Source organism: Capsicum annuum, chromosome 1, assembly GCF_002878395.1.
Source record: "Capsicum annuum cultivar UCD-10X-F1 chromosome 1, UCD10Xv1.1, whole genome shotgun sequence".
In the NCBI taxonomy this organism is placed as follows: domain Eukaryota; kingdom Viridiplantae; phylum Streptophyta; class Magnoliopsida; order Solanales; family Solanaceae; genus Capsicum; species Capsicum annuum.
Genome location: NC_061111.1, coordinates 13,788,641 through 13,808,434, shown reverse-complemented (window position 1 = coordinate 13,808,434; position 19,794 = coordinate 13,788,641). Strand labels below are relative to the sequence as shown.

Genomic DNA, 19,794 nt, shown 5'->3' with positions numbered 1-19,794 from the left:
CGGAGGTCAGTTCAACAATGGCAACCAATTTAATTTTGGGAACCCTAATTTCCAAATTGAGAGATTACTGAGGATCGAATTCCCCAAATTTTATGGAGACGATATCAAAGGGTGGATGTACAAGGCGGAGCAATTCTTTGATTACATGTCGACACCAGAGGAGAAGAAGGTGCAAACAGCGATGATTTACATGGAAGGCAAGGCTCTTCAATGGCACCAGGCATACATGAAGGGACGATTGGGAGCAGTTCCTAGTTGGAGTGACTATGGGCGAGCAATTTATCTCCAGCATGCCGATCCTTTGGGGAAGTTAGTGGCACTTAAACAAACAGGTGGTGTGCAAGAATTTTTGGACAAATTTGACGAGTTACTAAATCAGGTCGACATAACGGAAGAACAGTCAATCAGAATATTCTTGGCGAATTTGAAACCGGAAGTGGAAGTTCAGGTAAGAATGTTGGGGCCTCGAACATTGATGAAAGCGTATAATCAAGAGAAATTGGCGGAGCAGTCATTAAAGCTACAAATGGGTCACACACAGTCCTTGGTAAGGAATTCTAGACCATTACTCGCTAACCCACAAGGATTCTGGGGAAGTCAATCTAAGGGAGGAAGCAGTAGACCAGTAGACAATACCAAGGGGTTCAACACCGTGAACAAACCACCATACCAAGGTACAAGAAGGTTATCAACTACCGAAATGGATGAGAAAAGAGCAAAAGGCCTTTGTTATTGGTGTGATGAAAAATACACCCTCAAATCACAAATGTAGTAAAAGGAAGCAATTGTTTATTTTGGAAATGGAAGAAGAGGACGAAGAACCTAATTGGGAAGATGCCATAGACGAGGTGGAGCATGAGGAGGATTTTTCCATCCAAGCTCTGGTGTCAATGCATGCCCTCAATGGGACTAGTGATTACAGGACTATGAGAGTGAAGGGGTCACTTCAAGGCAAAATGATCCATGTTCTTGTGGATTCTGGCTCAACACACAATTTCATGGACCTGACAATCGCTAAGAAATTAGGTTGCAAATTAAGTAATGTTCAGCGCTTTGCAGTTGCTGTTGGAGATGGTATAAGGTGCATAGTTCACTAATGAGTAGAGAGGTACACTGGAAAATGCAAGGAGTGGACTTTCGAACTGATATGCTGGTTATTCCTTTGGGAGGAGCTGATGTAGTATTGGGAATTCAATGGCTGATCACATTAGGGGATATAAGGTGGAACTTTAGCCTGTTGAAAATGGAATTTCAGATGGGAACAAAAAAAATATCCTTAAGAGGCAGTCAACCGGGTTCATTTAAGGTAATAGCAGATGTCAAGATGCAGAAGATATTAAATAAGACGGGAAAAATAAACCTGATGTCGATGGCTTTTGTTCAGACAATTAAAGGGGAGGAAGGGCAAAAATTGGAAGCAGAAATGCCAGAGGAAGTACAAGACTGTTAAAACAATATGAACTACTCTTTAGGGTTCCTACAGAATTACCCCCTCACAGGGTACACGACCACAGAATTATTCTAAAGGAAGGCACCCTTCCAATCAATGTCAGGCCTTATAGATACGCTGCAATTCAGAAGGATGAGATTGAAAAGTTGATAGCAGAAATGTTGCAAACAGGGGTGATAAGACCAAGTGTAAGTCCCTTTTCTTCTCCTATTGTTATGGTTAGGAAGAAAGATGGCACTTGGAGACTTTGCATTGACTATAGGAAATTAAATGCTAACACTGTGAAGGATAAATTTCCCATACCCATTATAGAAGAGTTACTTGATGAACTAGGGGGATCAAAATATTTCTCAAAATTGGATTTGCGGTCGGGATACCACCAGATTAGAATGCATGAGCAAGATATTGAGAAGACAACATTTAGATCTCATAATGGGCATTATGAATTTGTAGTTATGCCCTTTGGATTGACTAATGCCCCCTCCACATTTCAGAGCTTGATGAATACCATATTTCATCCTTTTCTAAGGAAGTTCATATTGGTGTCTTTTGACGATATCCTGATCTATAATTTCTCTTGGAAGGACCATTTGAGTCATATGGAAAAGGCTTTCAAGGTGTTACTGTCCCATAACTTATTTGTCAAGCTCAGTAAATGTTTATTTGCTAAAACTGAGGTTGATTACTTGGGTCATATTATTACACAACAAGGAGTAGTAGCTGACCCCAACAAGGTCAAGGTAATGAAGGAATGGCCTACTCCTAAATCTATTAAGGAACTCAGGGGCTTTCTTGGACTGACTGGGTATTATAGACGGTTTGTGAAGAATTATGGGATTTTAGCCAGACCTTTAACATAACTTTTAAGGAAGGAAAAGTTGGAGTGGTCTGATTCTGTTACTACTGCATTTGAAGCTCTTAAGCAGGCAATGAGTACTACCCCTGTACTGGCCTTACCTGATTTTTCAAAAGAATTTGTAGTGGAGACAGATGCGTCTGGATATAGGATTGGTGTTGTTCTTATGCAAGATAGTCACCCCTTGGTTCATATGAGTAAGGCCTTGAGTGATGCTCATCTGTCCTTGCCCATTTATGAAAAAGAGATGCTTGTTATTGTGAAGGCAATTGAGAAGTGGAGGCCATACTTAATTGGGAGACATTTTATCATCAAGACTAATCATCAACCTCTTAAGTACCTCATGGAGCAACGGATATCCACCCTAAGTCAACAGAAATGGGTTGCCAAGTTGATGGGATATGACTACACCATAGTTTACAAATGTGGGAAGGAGAATTTAGCTGCAGATGCCTTGTCCAGGTGTCCTACCTCCCCTACACTGCACCTACTGACCACTACCATCACTTCTGATTTTTTAGACAGGGTCAAGACATCATACACCTATGACGGTCACTTGTCTCAATTGGTGCACCAGTTGCAGCATAACCCCTTATCCCACCCACTCTATATGTTGACAAATGGGGTATTATATAGGAGAGAAAAGATTGTGGTTGGGGATAGTCCTTCTCTTAAGCAAGATATTCTACATAGCTTACATGATAGTGCTGTACGGGGGCACTCAGATATATCTGCAACACTCTTTAGAGTCAATGAATTATACTATTGGAAGAAGATGAAAAGGGATATTTACACTCATGTGAAAAGGTGCGAAATTTGTCAAAAGTGTAAAGGTGAAAATGTGAGATACCCTGGGCTGTTACAGCCCCTTCCTGTCCCAAATAAAGTATGGCAAGACATAAGCTTAGACTTCATTGAGGGTCTACCTAAAGTCCACAACAAATCCGTCATTTTTGTTGTAGTGGACAGACTTAGTAAGTACGCTCACTTTATGTGTTTGAACCATCCTTACACTGCTTCAGTTGTGGCTCAAGTGTTTCTGGATAATGTGTACAAGTTGCATGGTCTACCGCGCACGATTGTTAGTGACAGAGATGTGGTTTTCTTGAGTAAGTTCTGGCAGGCATTGTTTGATGTACAGGGAGTCCAGCTTCATCACTCTTCAGCATATCATCCTCAGTCGGATGGACAAACTGAGGCTATAAACAAATGTGTAGAAGGCTATCTAAGATGCATGTGCAGTGACAGACCCAAAGAGTGGGTTCAGTGGTTACCCCTTGCTGAATGGTGGTACAATACCACTTATCATTCTGCTATCAAACTGACTCCTTTTGAGGTTCTTTATGGTCAGAAACCCCCTACCCATTTCCCCTATATTCCTCATAGCTCCTTGGTTGATACAGTTGATAGAAGCTTACAAGCCAGAGAAAGCACTATTCGACTCCTAAAGCATCATTTGTTACGGGCTCAAGACGGGATGAAAGCACAGGCTGACAAGAACAGGTGTGACACAGTTTTTGCTGTTGGTGATAGTGTGTTTGTCAAACTCCAACCCTACAGACAACTATCTCTTAAGAGTCATGTTTACCACAAGTTGAACCCTAAGTATTTTGGTCCTTTTGTTGTGCTTAAGAGGATTGGCTCTGTTGCTTATCGTTTGCAGCTCCCTTCTCCGGCCAAGATTCATGATGTTTTTCATGTCTCTCAGTTAAAGAAGTGCACTGGTAACACACTTGCTATTCCTACTCTTCCTGTCACTCTTTCTCCTCATGGTTATGTGGTGTTAGAACCGGAAGCTATCCTGGATACGAGATCCATCAAGAAGGGGAATAGTGAGATCCTCCAGCACTTGGTGAAATGGTTTAATTGCCCTTCTGAAGACAGCTCTTGGGTTGATGCTGCTTCCCTTCGTCAACAGTTTCCGCAGCTTAGTCCTTGAGGCCAAGGACTCTTTGGGGGGGAAGTATTGTTATGTGATAAAAATGTGAGAAGGGTGTTTTAGTCATTTTCTGCGATAGCAGTTACAAAAGGTTGTTAGAAGGTAGTTAAGAATCCGTTAATAAGTGAGGTCAGCTAACAAACAATAGGATATATACTCTCACTTTACAGTTGTAAGAAGGGAGAAATCATCCTTCAATAGTACTTCTATTCTTCTTGAATTCCTGAGAAATACTGTTTAGTTGTTCAGAGGTTATTCAACTCGTAATTTCTTAGGCTTTACAGTAAAGTGCTTGTCAAGTAGCACGTTAAAGTACAGAGACCAATAGCTTAAAAGTCATGTGGTAATGCTGTTAGTGATGCCAGCCAATATTCCTGACATGCTCGGGTGATCTATGATACACAATATTAATAAGTAGGAACTTTTAAAAAGTTCCAAAAGTTAGTTAACCAGTATAGTTAGTTACTCAGCTACAGTAAAGTTAGTTAAGTAGTTATAACTAACTCAAGTTGCCTAGTCATTGGATAGTTGGGTCATGAGTTCCATATAAACATGTAATCTATTCATTTTCACATAGATATATAGACATTACTTCTTTCTCAAAATCTCTCTGTTTTTTCAATTCTCATTCTCATTAACTGTTTTCTCGAGTTAGCTACTCCTGAGGCAGTAATTTCGATCCTTGAGTTCATTCAAACTCCTGCAATCGAGTAAAATTTAGTATCAATCTGTACGACCTCGTCCATGCACCTGCCATCTTTGTCTCTTTGTCCACATCAGGGGAACGGATCTTTTCTCCTCAGCCATACATCCTTCGTGTGTCCTCGATGAGGCCATTTCTTGGGCAGACAACTTTGTCAATGTGATTTGATGAGGTTAAAATAAAGAAGGAAATTAAAATATAGACCTCTTGCGAGCAGGAAGATTTTCCAGTGATGTAATGTTCAGTTCATGTTTATGAGGTGGTTAAAGGGAGAAACCTGAATTACAACAAATGAAATTCAGAGATTAATTTGTGATTCCTTTAGAACTTAAATTACTTTGAATCACCTCCTTTATCCAACACTTCAATGAGTATGTCCAACAGTGTCCTTGGGTCACATACAAGACTGGACAGTTTTCTGCCATGTAAATTTGGTTCTTCATGAACCCACAACATCAGGTTTTGGTGACCCTGACTAAGAGCATTCTCTTATCAATGTACATACGACTATATTATACTTTATAGTCGGCGGTAGGAAAAAAAATTATATGTAAAACAAGGGTAACAATGCACCTGTAGCTGCTCAGTGGATGAAGTCGTAGGTCCGATCCCTACCGGGCTCGTAATTGTTTTTGTTCGAACCATGAAAATATATTAAGGAGAGTAGCATGTATATAGCAAAGCAGAACTAATATTCCTGCAATTACAGACAGAGAAATACCCCAATACTGGAAGGCAAAATGCCTAACAAAAGGAGCCATTGAACAAAAGAAAACTGAACCCTACAAGGAAAGCAAAAAGGTTAAAGGTGTTTTGGACAACAAAAGAGAACAGATGATCAGAACGATTGCCCACCATCACTAATGGACTTAGGCTGCCATCACAGGTAGTCTCTTATGCTCCAAAGCCTGCCGAAGCCTTTGGTAACCATTTCTATAGTGCTCGAGTGAGAAGCAAAGCTGTCTAATTGCTTCCCGTTTCTCTTCTGCACCTTCCAAAATTATTTCCTTTTGTCTCTCTACTTCTCTTTCCAATTCTTTAACTCTAGACCTCAGCTCCTCTACCGTTTTACACGCCCCTTTAGTTTCAGAAATCAACGCCACGTGCTCAATGTGCAGTTGGTGCAAATGGTTGTTCATTTGATCAATTTGATCATCTTTAGAACTAAGCTCTTCATCTAGCAATGCAACTCTAGCATTTAGGTCGTTTTTCTCTGTTACCAATGCATCATACTTCTGGGATAATGCATCAAGGTTTCTGTTCAGTTCTTCAATATGGTTGTCCCTCTCGGCAATGGTCAACTTTAACTGCTCGATTTCAGAATTTAGCAGCATCTCCATTTCTTCTTTCCCTGCTACAGCTCGTCTAACATCTTCCTCTAGTGATTGGCAGCGTAGATCCATTTCTTTGATATTATCCTCCAAATATGCTCGCTCCTTCAATAATTTGGTAATTTCACATTGAAGTTGCGAGTTTTCTTCTGCCAAAGCCTTGTTGGCATTTGATATTGATTCTTTCAGTCCTCTGATTTCTTGATCACGGTCTGACAAATTGGATTTGTACCTCGCAATCCGGTCCTGCAGCTTCGAGACCTCTCTTTTCTCTCTCTCAAGTTTGGCTTTCCAGCCAGAAACATCTTTCTGTGCTGATCCAAGCTGGTCCTGAAGTAACTTTACGGAGGACCCGTTATTTTTAAGTTCCTCTCTTAAGCACTCCACCTCCTTCTCTGAATCATGAAGCTTCTGCATCGTGCTCCTTAACTCTTCCTCGAGTGTTCGGATCTTAGATTCTGGATCCAAAACTTGTAGTTCTTCCACTGTAGCATTCTCTTGCAGCTCCTCATCAGAAACTTTAGCTTCCTGTCCTGCACTAAGCTCACGGACGCTCTCCACGTAGCCCCCTGATTCATATTTCTGAAGCTCAATTCTCAGCCTGCTAATCTCGTCTTCTGATAACCGAATCTTTTCTTTTGCATTTCTAAGGTCTTCCTCATACCCAGCTATCCTAGCAATAAGATTATCATTGCCAACATGTGATCCACTTAAGGAGATCTCAGAGTTCTCTTCCTGTTGCAAGCGAAGCTTCTCTTTCACGTCGCGGAGCTCGACCTCCAATTCACCAATCTTCTTACGCAACCCTTGGTCATCATCATTGCTCATTGTACTTGAGTAATTATTGATGGACGAATCATCTGATTCAGATTCAGAATCAAATGTTGAGGATTCATCTCCTTCCTTTGCCAGATCCGAGCTACTTCCGCCTGTGCCGAGAAAAAATTCAAATCCAGCAGCACGAGGACCAGGTTTAGGGCGGTTTGGCCTCCGATCAGGAGAGGGCAACCTGGAGGGTGGTTCAGAACCCACGTCAGAGATGCCTGACCCCTGTGATTGAAGATCTGAGGGAATATTTTTCCGGAGCTCCCCGGTCACATGATCATAGCGCTCGGCTAACGACCGGTACATGCGGTAGAATTCCTCAACAAGTGTGATCAATTCTGGCCTTTTCTGATAATACATTTCTGCCCTTTTAGCAAAAGAATCTGCATCCTCTTCAATGAGTTTCAACATCCTTTTGACATTCTGGTCCATCTCTGAAATAATAGACCTATTTGTCATTTTCTTGTATGCCATTTTTTCCATTCAACAAAAAAAATTCCGAGAAACCACTTGGTGATTAAAATTGCCAAAATTAGGTGCTTTTACATTACATTTTCCCCAGGTGGTCTGGGTAATAGCTACTAACATCCTTTGACATAAATGGATGAAACTATTCAAAGTTTTGTCATGGAATCACAAACAAGAATGGTCAATTGGCAACAGGTCTTCTCCGACCATTTGACTTTAATTCATAGAATTTGAGACACAGTATTAAAATGTAAAATATAGAATTTGAGACACAAAAGTTTAAAAATTTCAAATACCATAACAATGTAAGACAAAATTATGTATCATATGATGTCATTAGAATTACCAAAACCGCAAAGTAATATAGAATGAATATTTATTTTTGTGTTGGCTAAGAATAGGTAACAATGAATGAAAGTTAACACAGACACGCTGAAGTTCCAGGTAGGCTATGACTCTTCAAGAAAAACATTTGACCCAACTTAAAATGATTTAACAAATATTTGACGGGTTGGGAATATTGAGCCAATTTAAAATGATTTAACCAATACTTTGATGGATTGGGATCAATGACCTATGCTTTTAATTAAGCCGTTTTGATCTCACCCGTCTTAACCCACAAATACACAAGGGGCAACACTAGGATTGTTGAGGATATAAGGAGGCAAGCCAACAGGATTTTTAAATTTGTAAAAGTAGGCAAAGTTAAACACGCGAAAGATAGTTTGTTATTAAAGCTTTTTGGAGAAACCTTTCTAATAAGTCCTCTTGGTCTCCTGAAAACAAGTTGTGTTTGTATTTGGATGTATTTGTTGTAATTTGTAAAACCAACAAACAAACTCTATGAGCCAATAAATCATACAATGTTCCAATTAAACCCACTATTAGACATTCATGTCCAACAAATAAGGGTGAAGAGTAAGAATAGCAAAGGCGTCAAGGATAACTACGCTTCCTTTAGGTTAAAACACCAGAAAAGGACGGGAAATGAAATGCAGCAACCGTTGATGAAAAGGACGATACGGCTCCTTTAGAGTACACATGCAAATGAAATTGCTAGTAAAAAATACAAACAATCAAAGGGAGGACAAATGCAAAAGGGAAAAAAAAAAAAGAAAAAAGGAAGGCAGAACTAAAAAAAAATATATAGTCAAATCTTTTTGAACAGATAGAGTTGAGCATTTCTCTATCCTCCAAAAGTTGCTGGAATTTTTTGAAGTCTTTCTTTTTGGTCCAGAAATAAAAATTGTTGAACTTTGTGAAGAAAATCTTACAAACAAACACCTCCTAAGGTTACCGATCAATTAAATGTGTTAACTGTGGTACTATTAGACTAACATCATAATGGGTCTAAATGGAATGACGAAAAATGAAGAAAAAACCTGACCACAATTTGCCAGTGTGGTACTATTAGCAGACCATCATACCCTTCTGAATTTAACTTCTGTACATATTTAGTAAACTTTAATACAGATGCAAAATTTGGCCAAAATAATCAATATGTAACCTTCTAGCTCCATCCCTGACAATAGGTTATACGAATTATAAAACTACAAGAATATAGTATTTGTTATTATACAGTTCGGATCTATTTGTGAAAATAATCCCTAAGGTGACATTTTAGGATGCAGAGTGAGTAGCAAATCCTATCACTCACTAGAACAAATTTCTATATCTCTGCCATATGGGTGCATCTTAAATGCAAGAAACCATGCCTGTTAATTGAATTCAACTAGTCGGGTGTGTATATATATATATTTGGATGGTCTATTTTGGCATTTGTAGAGAAGCCAAATACGTAATGGATGGATTTGACAAAGATAAAGTAAAGTTAAAGACGTCAATAGCTTACGTTCAAGATTCTCTCGAAGCCACTTGGAGTTTTTGGGACTAATGTGGCTATCCCACCACCAAGCATGTGACTTCTTCGATTCCATCCTCCTCATCTTACTCCTCATCTTACTGGACTTCACCTGGAAAGGTACAACTCACTCTTAATCTCATAGAACATCCGACGAGGAAAATAAAACTCATTAAACATAACTGTAAAGTTATGGAACACAGATATCTTACAACAGTTGATGCCATTCTGTCAAGCTTGTTATTGGATACAAACTCCTCAGCTCAAAGAAGTTAAAAAAGATTGCCTGCAAAATCATGAAGGTAATGCAAGTCAAACTATCAAAAGTCAACCTTCAGTAGGATCTATGTTTCTTTTGTTTCGGAATAACATGTTCAATAAGTATGCAAATAAAGGTATCTCTACTATATCACTGCAATATCTGCTAGTGTTCTTTTAAACGCATTTTTGTTTTGATTGTTACATAAATTTTATTGTATATATCGTTAAATTCATCAGTATGGAACAATGAAAAGTTCCGTCTCATGTAACAACGGATTTGGTGTGATTGTGCAGTTACCTTCTAATTTTTCTCACTGTATTTGCTTACTATTTAATAATTTCATTTCGTCCGTTACCCTACCTTTTTTTTTCTAATAATGCTACCCGATACCATATTTTTCTTTATAGTATTGTAAGTTTTTTCTTCAAATTGCTAATGTGTGGCATGTGACGACGAGAAATGATACAATCTATCAAAACATTGTATTCATTAAAACAATATAGTATAATACAATCCAATACAATATGACACATTATGAAACAATATATAACAAACACCTAAACAAGCCAATACAATATGGCTAAACCGTTAACATTTGTTTGTAGATTACTCCCTTTGTTCCAATTTATATATTTATGCGGAATAGTTTCTTTTTCTATCTGCTCCAAAATACAATGATACCTTACTATTTATAGTAACGATTTAACTTTAAACTTCATTTTACAAGTGGATCTATAATCACACAAATGTCCATACTCCTTTAAACAACTTTTAAAAGTATTTCGTTCTATCTTTCTTTGCTTAACTCTATATCCCATCAAACACTACCACATAAATTGGAAAAGAAGGAATAGCAAACATGAAAATAATGGTTAGGCAGAGCTTGTACATAAATGGACAAAAGCTTCTACTTTACCATTTTAAAAGGGAAAAAAACGTATTATATGGTCATCCGGTGATATCAGATAATAGGAAAACTAACGCCAGAACTGATAATTAAGTCATTACTGAAGAACCAACGTGAAATTTCCCTCATCAAAGCCTATAGAACAAAATTGACAAGGTCTAGTCTATGCACATTGTGGAATCTGATGGGCTGAAATTGGACAAGGCCAACAGGGCAGAAACAAACAACAACAAATACGCACCTCTCATGGACTCCACGCACAGGAGTGCCGGAAGTTCGATATCTAATCCCACAGTTGTGACCAACTATATTCACGTGATCGTATTCTACCTCATATCATGTCTGTCAAAAAGATAAATAAGAACTAAACATAAGCCATTCGATCGCAAATCTTTAATTATCTTTCATTCATTAAAAATAGTCGATTATGCTATATAACTATGAAATTATACTTTAATAGCTAGGTAACAAAATACCAACCGCAGATTAAAGTAAGTGGAGCAAGGGAAAGAACGCATTTCCTTGATGGTTCTTATGCTGAAAATGTTAAAAGGACCCATTGTTTTTGGTCAAATTACATCTATAGGGGTTCTTCGGGAGGTTTGTGGCCAGGAGGCATCAAAAACTTGAGTGAGGCTCTTGGTGGAATTCAAGCTGACTATATTTTGTAGAGTTCTAAGAGTTTATGACAGCATATGCACATGTGTTATGAATTAGATTGCAGTTAGAGGTTCGTCAAAGAAATTGCTTTCCCAGCATGCATGCAACTACAAGTTATAGGAAATGGGAAAAGGGCTTAGACAATGTGCAGCAGCAGCTTCTCATTTTGGCATTCTGGTCTTTGACAATAGCAAACTAGTATGTAACGGACGCAATAATCTTAAGCTTTATGCAGCTGCTCTTATATTTGAGCATGTTATAAAATTTCTCAAAGTGATGTTGTTGCCATTGGTCACAAGAACATGTTTTTGGGAAGGCACTCACTATCATGGAGATGTTGAGCACACTACTCACAGGTTAAAGCAATTATTTCAAGGGAGTTACAAGTTGTTTTGATAGTTCAACCGTGTTATGAGAAGATTACAGTGTTTGGATCAAAAAGATTTTCAAACTAACATCACTTATATGCTCTTACTACAATAGGAACAGTGGAGTCATATGGTTATTCCATTTGAAACTTCGTGTACATCAAATCAGCTATGACTATCACACTAAGGTCACAACTTCTTTCAGTTTTTACTAGACATCTTATCTTGAACCATGAGGGGACAAGGTTCTTATTGAGATGGGGGTATTTTTATGAACCCAAATGTGGACTTGGTAGACCAAGCAAGTCATAACATAGTCAATGATGGACTTGGGCCTGAGGTGAGCTTGAAGCAAGAGAATTAAACAGCCCAACAAGAGCGTGGATTTCCTTTCCGGTTCAATCTTTCCATCCCATTGTTAGTAATTGCAGTAGTTTACACATATTGAGTTGAGTTGTAATTTTTCTTTTCCTTATTGAAGTAATAGAAGTGTTTGTACACTGGTTTACTACAACGAGTGTAGCCTAAACTACTCTCTCTGTACAAGGATAGAATTTTAACTTTTTTTTATAATGGCCATGGTGCCCAGACCAGCTTGCGCGCACCTATACCTGCCATCTCCCATGAGCGACATATACCAGGTAACTCTATTCACCAAAGCTAGAACAACACCAACAATACACCCATCGCACAAAGTAGGGGTTTGAGAGGATAAGGTGTTTGCACACCGTATATCTACCTCAGAGATGAGCTAGATAGGTTGCTTCCGATAGACCACCAAGGCTAGACAGATGAAAGGAAATCACCTAGTGTTTTTGTCTCTGCTAGGAATTGAATCTAACACCTCATGATACTCAACCCTCAACCCACGGAATTGACCACTAAGGCAAGATTAGCTAAAGACAACTCTTGCTCAGGAATTTCATCAACCACAAAGGCTCGTTTGGTACACAGAATAAGGGATAACTCAACCCCAGAATAATTTTAGCATGAGCCTATCCCATGTCTGGCTGGAATAAAATGCATGGAATAACTCATCTCCGGATTAGTCATCCGGACATCCCACCTTGAAGATAGGATAATTCCAACCAAATGACCCCTTAATGTGCAGCTTCAACTCCTCTTCCTATCCTTCACATTTCAACCCCAGACTCACAACGCATAAAAACTAAACTAATGTAAACAAAAAAAAAAAAAAAAAAAAAATCCAACCAAACTATAACCAGACAAGCCAAGAAGCAACTTCAAAATACAAAACATAAACCACTAATTCAAATAGACAAATCAAGAAAATTAAAGCAAGAAACAAGAGAGTAGAAAATCAAGAACTAACCAGTTAACAAGTAGAGTGGTGAAGAATCCATATAATTAGCCAAATTGAGAAAACAAAAACAGTTAACAGGCTGTAGATTGGAGAGGAAGGTGTGAGGGGAGAAATGTGGAAGTCGAGGGAAGGTTCATAGGCTTTAAGAAAGTCAAAGTGAGGGGTGAAGGAAGGATCTGAATGTGAACAGAAGAGATAGTGTTGTTTGTCATTAAAGCTACCCACGTCTTCACAACCAAACATTGTTATCTTCGGAAATACTGACAAATACATTATATTTCTCTACTTTCCTATTTTGAGGATAATATTACTCCATCCTACAAAATATTAATTAATTATTTTTTATTTTTTTGAAAAAAATTACATTATTTCGAACAATAAATAAAAATTTTTAAAGGGATCTTATTACCCTAAACTAATTAAAATTATATTTTTGATAACCTTAAGCCTATGTGATACACTACGTGAATCAACATAAATATCCACGTAAGCACTTAAGGTTGCCAAAAATACGATTTTAATTAGTTCAGGGCTAATAAAACCTCCTTTAAGTTGGAGTGTGTCTCAATAACTTCATTTATAGTTTAGGTGGAAACGGTACATTTACTCTATTTTTTACAAACATATTAAGAAATTATGTTAATTTTATTAATTTTCAACTTAGAAAATTTCTTGAAAACTTTATAAATAAGTGTGAACACTTGAAAAAAATTTAATTAATATTTTCTTGATTTAGTAAAATTGACAATGAAAGAAAGTACTTTTTTTTCTTTTATTTTTTTTTTTACTTTTTTGATTACTCAAACTAATAACCTTGAAATTAAGAGTGAGAGATGCTTACTAACCATCTAAGCAACTCCTCTTCTCCTCCTTTTCTAAACACTTGCTTTCTAAAAATAGATATTTTATGATACTTATTATTTTAAAATATTAAATATAATTAGTTGTTTGTTTTTATTTTTGTCCTTATTAAAAAATGAAAAGGTACTAATATGACACAAAAGTAAGAAATTTAAAACATAAATGAGTAGTAAATATAAAAAATTTAGTCAAATTACTTTGTAGTTAATATTTTTTGAAGGGATTACAAATTAAAAATGTGATATTTATTTGATAATGAAGGAAGTAATAAATGATGAATATATACTTTTGTCATCTAACAAATGGTGTCCTTTGGTTAATAAATTGAATTTTAGGAAAAAAAAATTATATTAATATTTTATTTTAAGAGTATCATGTGATTTTAAAAATTATCTCATTTATTTTCTTTACGCCTCTAGACTCAATTCTGACCTGAGTCAGCTAAAAATATAATTTTTTTCTTTTATCCGATTTGGTCCAATTATAAATGGTAGAAGAGAAATTGGTATGTTTTTTTTTTCTTTTCGTTCGATGGGATTCAGAGGGGTAAAAAATATGAATGAGATAATTTTATAAAGCCATGTCATTTTTGAAATAAGAATAAAATAATTTTCATGTTTTTTTTAATTTGATAAATATAAATTTGTTAATAAAAAAATAAATATACATTGCTTGTTAGACAAAAAAAATATTTGCGCTAGCATTTTTTTAATAAAATAAAAAGTAAATCCGCTCAAAATTGAGGGTTATATCTACCCTGGTTCCTTTTATCTAATTTTTGAGATTTTTGCCTTAGTTTTCAGTCACTTCTTTCTTCATTTATGTACTTTACGTATAGTATTTACTATTTTACGTCATTCATTTTTATTTGTCATTGTTTTATTTTTTAAGGTCAAATTGTATGAATTTTGATTAACATTTTAATATACTTTTTTCATCATAATATGAGAAAGATTGCAATTTATAGCAATTTTTTAATTGTTTTCAATAATCTAAATTTTTAATTTAAGCTATTAAATTATACATCTTAAAATATTAGTCAAAGATTATGTAATTTGATTTGAAAAGTGATACAATGACAAGTAAAAATGAACGAATAAACACCGTATAAGTGTTTCTTTATTTTTTCTATTTAATTGCCATATTTTGTTGAGATGTCTTTTACTAATCTCCTTAATTAGCTGTATGGAGTTGTGTGTTTGGTTATGCTTTTGAAATTAATTTATTTTTAAAGATCCTTTTTTTAAAAAGTGCTTTTCAAAAACATATTTTTTGTAAGAAATTGTTGTGTTTGATTAATAAATTTAAAAAATATATTTAGCAATTTGTGTTTGGACATGTTCTTTAAAGTGTTGTTTAGTGTATTTTAATTAAATATTCTTTTAAGGAAAAAACTACTTTCTTTAGCTTTTGAAAAACATATTTTTCAACTCTCTAAAACTCTAGGTTTTTTTTTTTTTCAAAAATTAACCAAACACCGCACTCCATTTTTATTTGAAATAAGCACTTAAAAAGAATAAAAATAAACACTTTTACCTCTCAAATATTTAGCCAAACAGGCTGTTAATCTTTCCATTCTTCCCTCACGCCCCTTAAGAAAAATCTTTTAGGACATAAATTATAGGTTATTTTCTATTATTACCCTTTTAATTGTTCTTAAATTACTTTCCTAGAGAATGTGAAGTACTTAAGAACCTCATTAAATAAAAAGTAAAATTGAAAAAAAAAAATCAACATGTCTCTAAAAGAAAAAAATCAACAATTCATTTATTTTAGACATTGAAAAATAGTTGAACTGTTATAAATGTACTATATATAGTGAATGTTTGCTTTATCATATATAGTGAATATCTACTTTACCATATATTGTGTGTGTCTATTTATGGAAAAGTTACAAACCCCAAGGTTAATTTTTCCTTATAAATAAAGGAGTTTTGTTTTATTGTAATTCATCCTTCAAGAGAAATAAGAATTATTATCTATTCTCTCTCTACTCTTCTTCTTTATTCTTAGTTATTTTATAACACGTTATCAGTACGAGACTTTACCGTCTCAAATTTGAAGGCTAAGATATGAATAATTTTCAAAGCAAGTTGTCCAATTGTGAAGATATCTGTTTGATTGATTATGGCACTACACATACGATATTCAAAGACTAGAAATATTTTTCTCATCTAAACATGGGCAAGATTAATGTTACTAGAATTTCTGGTAGTTTGAATATCCTGGTATCACCAAGAATGTCTCTGGGCAGACATGTGTCATAGAAAAGTTTCCTGCTTTATCTTCTGACCTGTATTGGATAAAGATTTGTGCAACTGAGGTACATTCTATCTAGTTTACTAATTCCAATACTTTCGTACTTTGGCATGATCGTCTGGGACATCCTAGATCTATAATGATGAAACGAATCATAGAAAATTCAAATGGGCATCCATTAAAGAACTTGAAGATTATTTCAAATGGTGAATTTTCATGTAATGCTTGTTATCAAGGCAAGATAATTGTGAGGCCATCACCAACAAAAGTTGGGATTGAGTCCCCCGCGTTCTTGGAATGCTTACATGAGAATATTTGTGGACCCATTCACCCATCTAATGGGTCGTTTAGATACTTTATGGTCCTAATAGATGCTTCTTCTAGATGGTCTCATGTGTGCCTATTGTCATCTCTCAACTTGACATTTGTAAAATTATTGGCACAAATAATATGATTATGGGCGCAGTTTCCTGATAATCATATTAAGTTTATTCACCTTTGTAATGCTGTAGAATTTTTATTCCAAGCATTTAATGACTATTGCTTATCGATTGGCATAAGAGTGGAACATCTTGTAGCTCATGTTCACACTCAAAATGGCATTGCCGAGTCATTAATTAAACGTCTGCAGTTGATAGCAAGACTATTACTTATGAAAACTAAGCTGCCCACTTCTGTTTGGGCTCATGCAATTTTGCATGCTGCAACACTTGTTTGTCTTAGACCAATAAATTACCATAAATTTTCTCTGTTGCAGTTGGTTTTAGGTCAAGAACCTAATATATCTCATCTGAGAATTTTTTAATGCGGTGTATATGTGTCTATACCACCACTAAATCGCACCAAGATGGGCCCACAAAGAAGGTTAGGAATTTATGTTGGGTTTGAATCACCCTCCATTATTCGCTATCTTAAACCATTAACGGGAGATATGCTCACTGCTCGATTTGCAAATTATCGGTTTGATAAGATAGTTTTTCCAAAATTAAGGGGAGAAAATAGTGACATCAAAAGAGAAATTTTATGGAAAAATCCACTACTATCTCATCTTGATCCACGTGCTTCTATTTGTAAGCAAGAAGTACAAAAGATTATTCATCTGCAGAAAATTGCAAATCAAATGCCAAACGCATTTATAGATTTGAAAAGGATTACCAAATCACATATTCCTGCAGAGAATGTCCCAATTTGAGTTGATGTCCCTAGAGGACCATCCACTAGTGTCATAGTTAATGAATCTAAAGCACGCTTGAAGCGTGGTAGACCATTAGGTTATAAGGATCGAAATCCTAGAAAAAGAAAAACAAATGGTCAAGATGACACTTCGAAAGATACTTATATGGAAGTTCAAGATTTGAGCAATGTTAAAATTCCTGAAGGAATTAATGAGTCTGAGACTCAAGAAAATGAGGAACTATCCATAAATTCAAGTGATGTTGGAACTAATTTGAATCAATCTGAAATAGTAGTGGATTATGTCTTTGCATATAATGTTACAACGAAAATCATGCAAGATAGTGAGGATTTTGAACCTCAATTTGTCATAGAATGTCAACAAAGAAATGACTGGCCAAAATGGCAAAAAGCAATTTAATCTGAATTGAATTCACTTGTCAAACGTGAAGTTTTTGGACCTATAACTCAAACCCCTAATGGTATTAAGCCTGTTGGCTATAAATGGGTCTTTGTGCGAAAAAAATGAGAAAAATAAAATACAAAGGTACAAAGCACGCTTTGTTGCACAAGAATTTTCACAATGACCTGGTGTCGATTATAACGAGACATATTCACTAGTTATGAACGCAATAACATTGTGTTATCTTATTAGTTTCACTGTCCATGAGAGACTTGAAATGCGTTTGATGGATGTGGTAACAACCTATTTATATGGATCACTTGATAATGAGATATACATGAAAATTTTCGAATGATTTAAAACGCCAAAAGCATATTGTTCAAAACCTCGAAAAATGTATTCCATTAGATTGCAAAGATCATTGTATGGTTTGAAGCAATCTGGACGCATGTGGTATAACTGTCTTAGTGAATATTTATCTAAGGAAGGTTATACGAATGATAAAATTTGCCATGTGTTTTTATAAACAGAACAACACCGGAGTTTGTTATACTTGTTGTCTATGTCGATGAGATAAAGCTTATTGGAACTCCAATCGAGCTTCAAAAGGCAATTGATTACCTTAAGAAAGAAATTGAGATGAAAGATCTCGAAAGACAAAATTATGCCTTGATTTGCGAATTGAGCATTTGAAAAATGATATCTTTGTCCATCAATCTGCCTACACAGAAAAGGTGTTGAAAAGATTCTATATGGATGGAGCACATTCATTGAGTACTCCGATGGTTGTTCGGTCACTTGATGTGAATAAGGATCCATTCCGACCTCAAGAAAAGAATGGGGAACTCTTTGGTCCTAAAGTACCATATCTTAGTGCAATTGGTGCACTAATGTACCTTGCAAATACTATAAGGCCTGATATAGCCTTTTCAGTTAATCTGTTAGTAAGGTATAGTTCTGCTCCTACTAGGAGACATTGGAATGGGATCAAACACATATTACGTATCTAAAAAGGACTATCGATATGGCCTTATTTTATTCTAAAGATTGCAGTCCCAATCTTGTTGGTTATGCTGATGTTGAGTACTTATCTAACCCGCATAAAGCTCGATCTTAAACAGGCTATGCGTTCATATATGGGGGTACTGTCATATCTTGGAGATCTACAAAGCAATCTATCATAGCCACATCCTCAAATCATGCTGAGATTATAGTTATTCATGAAGCAAGTCGAGAATGTGTGTGGTTGAGGTTCATAATACATCTTATTCGAGAAAAATGTGGTTTAAAATGTGACAAAGTACCCACAATTTTATATGAAGATAATGCAGCATGCATAACACAACTTAAGGGAGGATTCATAAAAGGAGATAGATCGAAACACATTTCGCCAAAACTTTTCTATACACATGAGCTCCAAAAGAATGGTGATATTAAGGTGCAACAGATTCGTTCAAGTGACAATGTGGCTGATTTATTCACCAAGTCTCTTCCAACTGCAACTTTCAAGAAGATGGCGCACAAGATCGGAATGCAAAAGTTCAAGAATGTTCTCATTAGGGGTAGTTAATACGCGTTGTACTCTTTTTCTCTTACAAGGTTTTATCCCACTGGGTTTTCCTTGTAAGATTTCTAATGAGGCAGCATATATGCGTATTATCTATCAATTAGACATTCAAGGGGGAATGTTATAAATGTACCATATATAGTGAATATCTACTTTACCATATATAGTGAATACCTACTTTACCATATATTGTGTATGTCTATTTATGAAAAAGTTACAAACTACAAAATTAGTTTTCCCTTATAAATAAAGGGGTTTTGCTTCATTATAATTATCCTTCAAGAGAAATAAGAATTACTATCTATTTTCTCGCTACTCTTCTTCTTTATTCTTAGTTATTTCATAACATGAACAATTCATTTATTTTTAAAATAGTATACATTTACTCTCTTGGTTTCATATTACTTAGCTCATGATGACTTGACACATTCTGTAAGAAAAATTATAGTTAGAAAGATATTTTATTAAGCTGATCTTACTAATAATATTTTAGAACTCTAAATTTAATTAATATTACTTTATATAGGTATATGACATTTAAAATAGTATGAAAAATAATAAATTTCTTTTAATTTAC

General features: G+C 35.6%; 2 protein-coding genes across 5 annotated transcripts; one reads left to right on the top strand and one right to left on the bottom strand.

Moving 5' to 3' along the window:
- On the top strand, positions 1–772 carry LOC124886031 (the record flags this gene model as incomplete). Its single annotated transcript, XM_047394195.1, is given in 1 exon segment — positions 1–772. A coding segment is annotated over 1 exon segment (772 nt), but the record flags the coding sequence as incomplete, so codon positions are not given.
- A 4,767-nt stretch (positions 773–5,539) lies between these two features.
- Positions 5,540–13,199, bottom strand: LOC107868693 (protein NETWORKED 4A). Of its 4 annotated transcripts, none has more exons than XM_016715364.2 (6): positions 12,964–13,199; positions 12,697–12,761; positions 10,844–10,944; positions 9,646–9,719; positions 9,425–9,545; positions 5,540–7,538 (listed from the first exon to the last, which is right to left on the bottom strand). In XM_016715364.2, exons 4-6 carry the CDS (start codon positions 9,658–9,660, stop codon positions 5,818–5,820), a joined length of 1,857 nt encoding a protein of 618 aa, XP_016570850.2. In that variant the 5' UTR covers positions 9,661–9,719; positions 10,844–10,944; positions 12,697–12,761; positions 12,964–13,199; the 3' UTR covers positions 5,540–5,817. The 4 variants fall into 4 exon arrangements, with proteins under 4 accessions (XP_016570850.2, XP_016570854.2, XP_016570848.2 ...); XM_016715368.2 differs by having other exon boundaries at positions 12,697–12,756; XM_016715362.2 differs by lacking the exon at positions 12,697–12,761.
- Positions 13,200–19,794: the final 6,595 nt, after the last annotated feature.

Coding starts and splice junctions, on each gene's coding strand:
- LOC107868693 (XM_016715364.2), bottom strand. Junction 7,539..9,424: donor GCTTCGAGAGAATCTTGAAC/GTAAGCTATTGA, acceptor CTATTATTTCAG/AGATGGACCAGAATGTCAAA.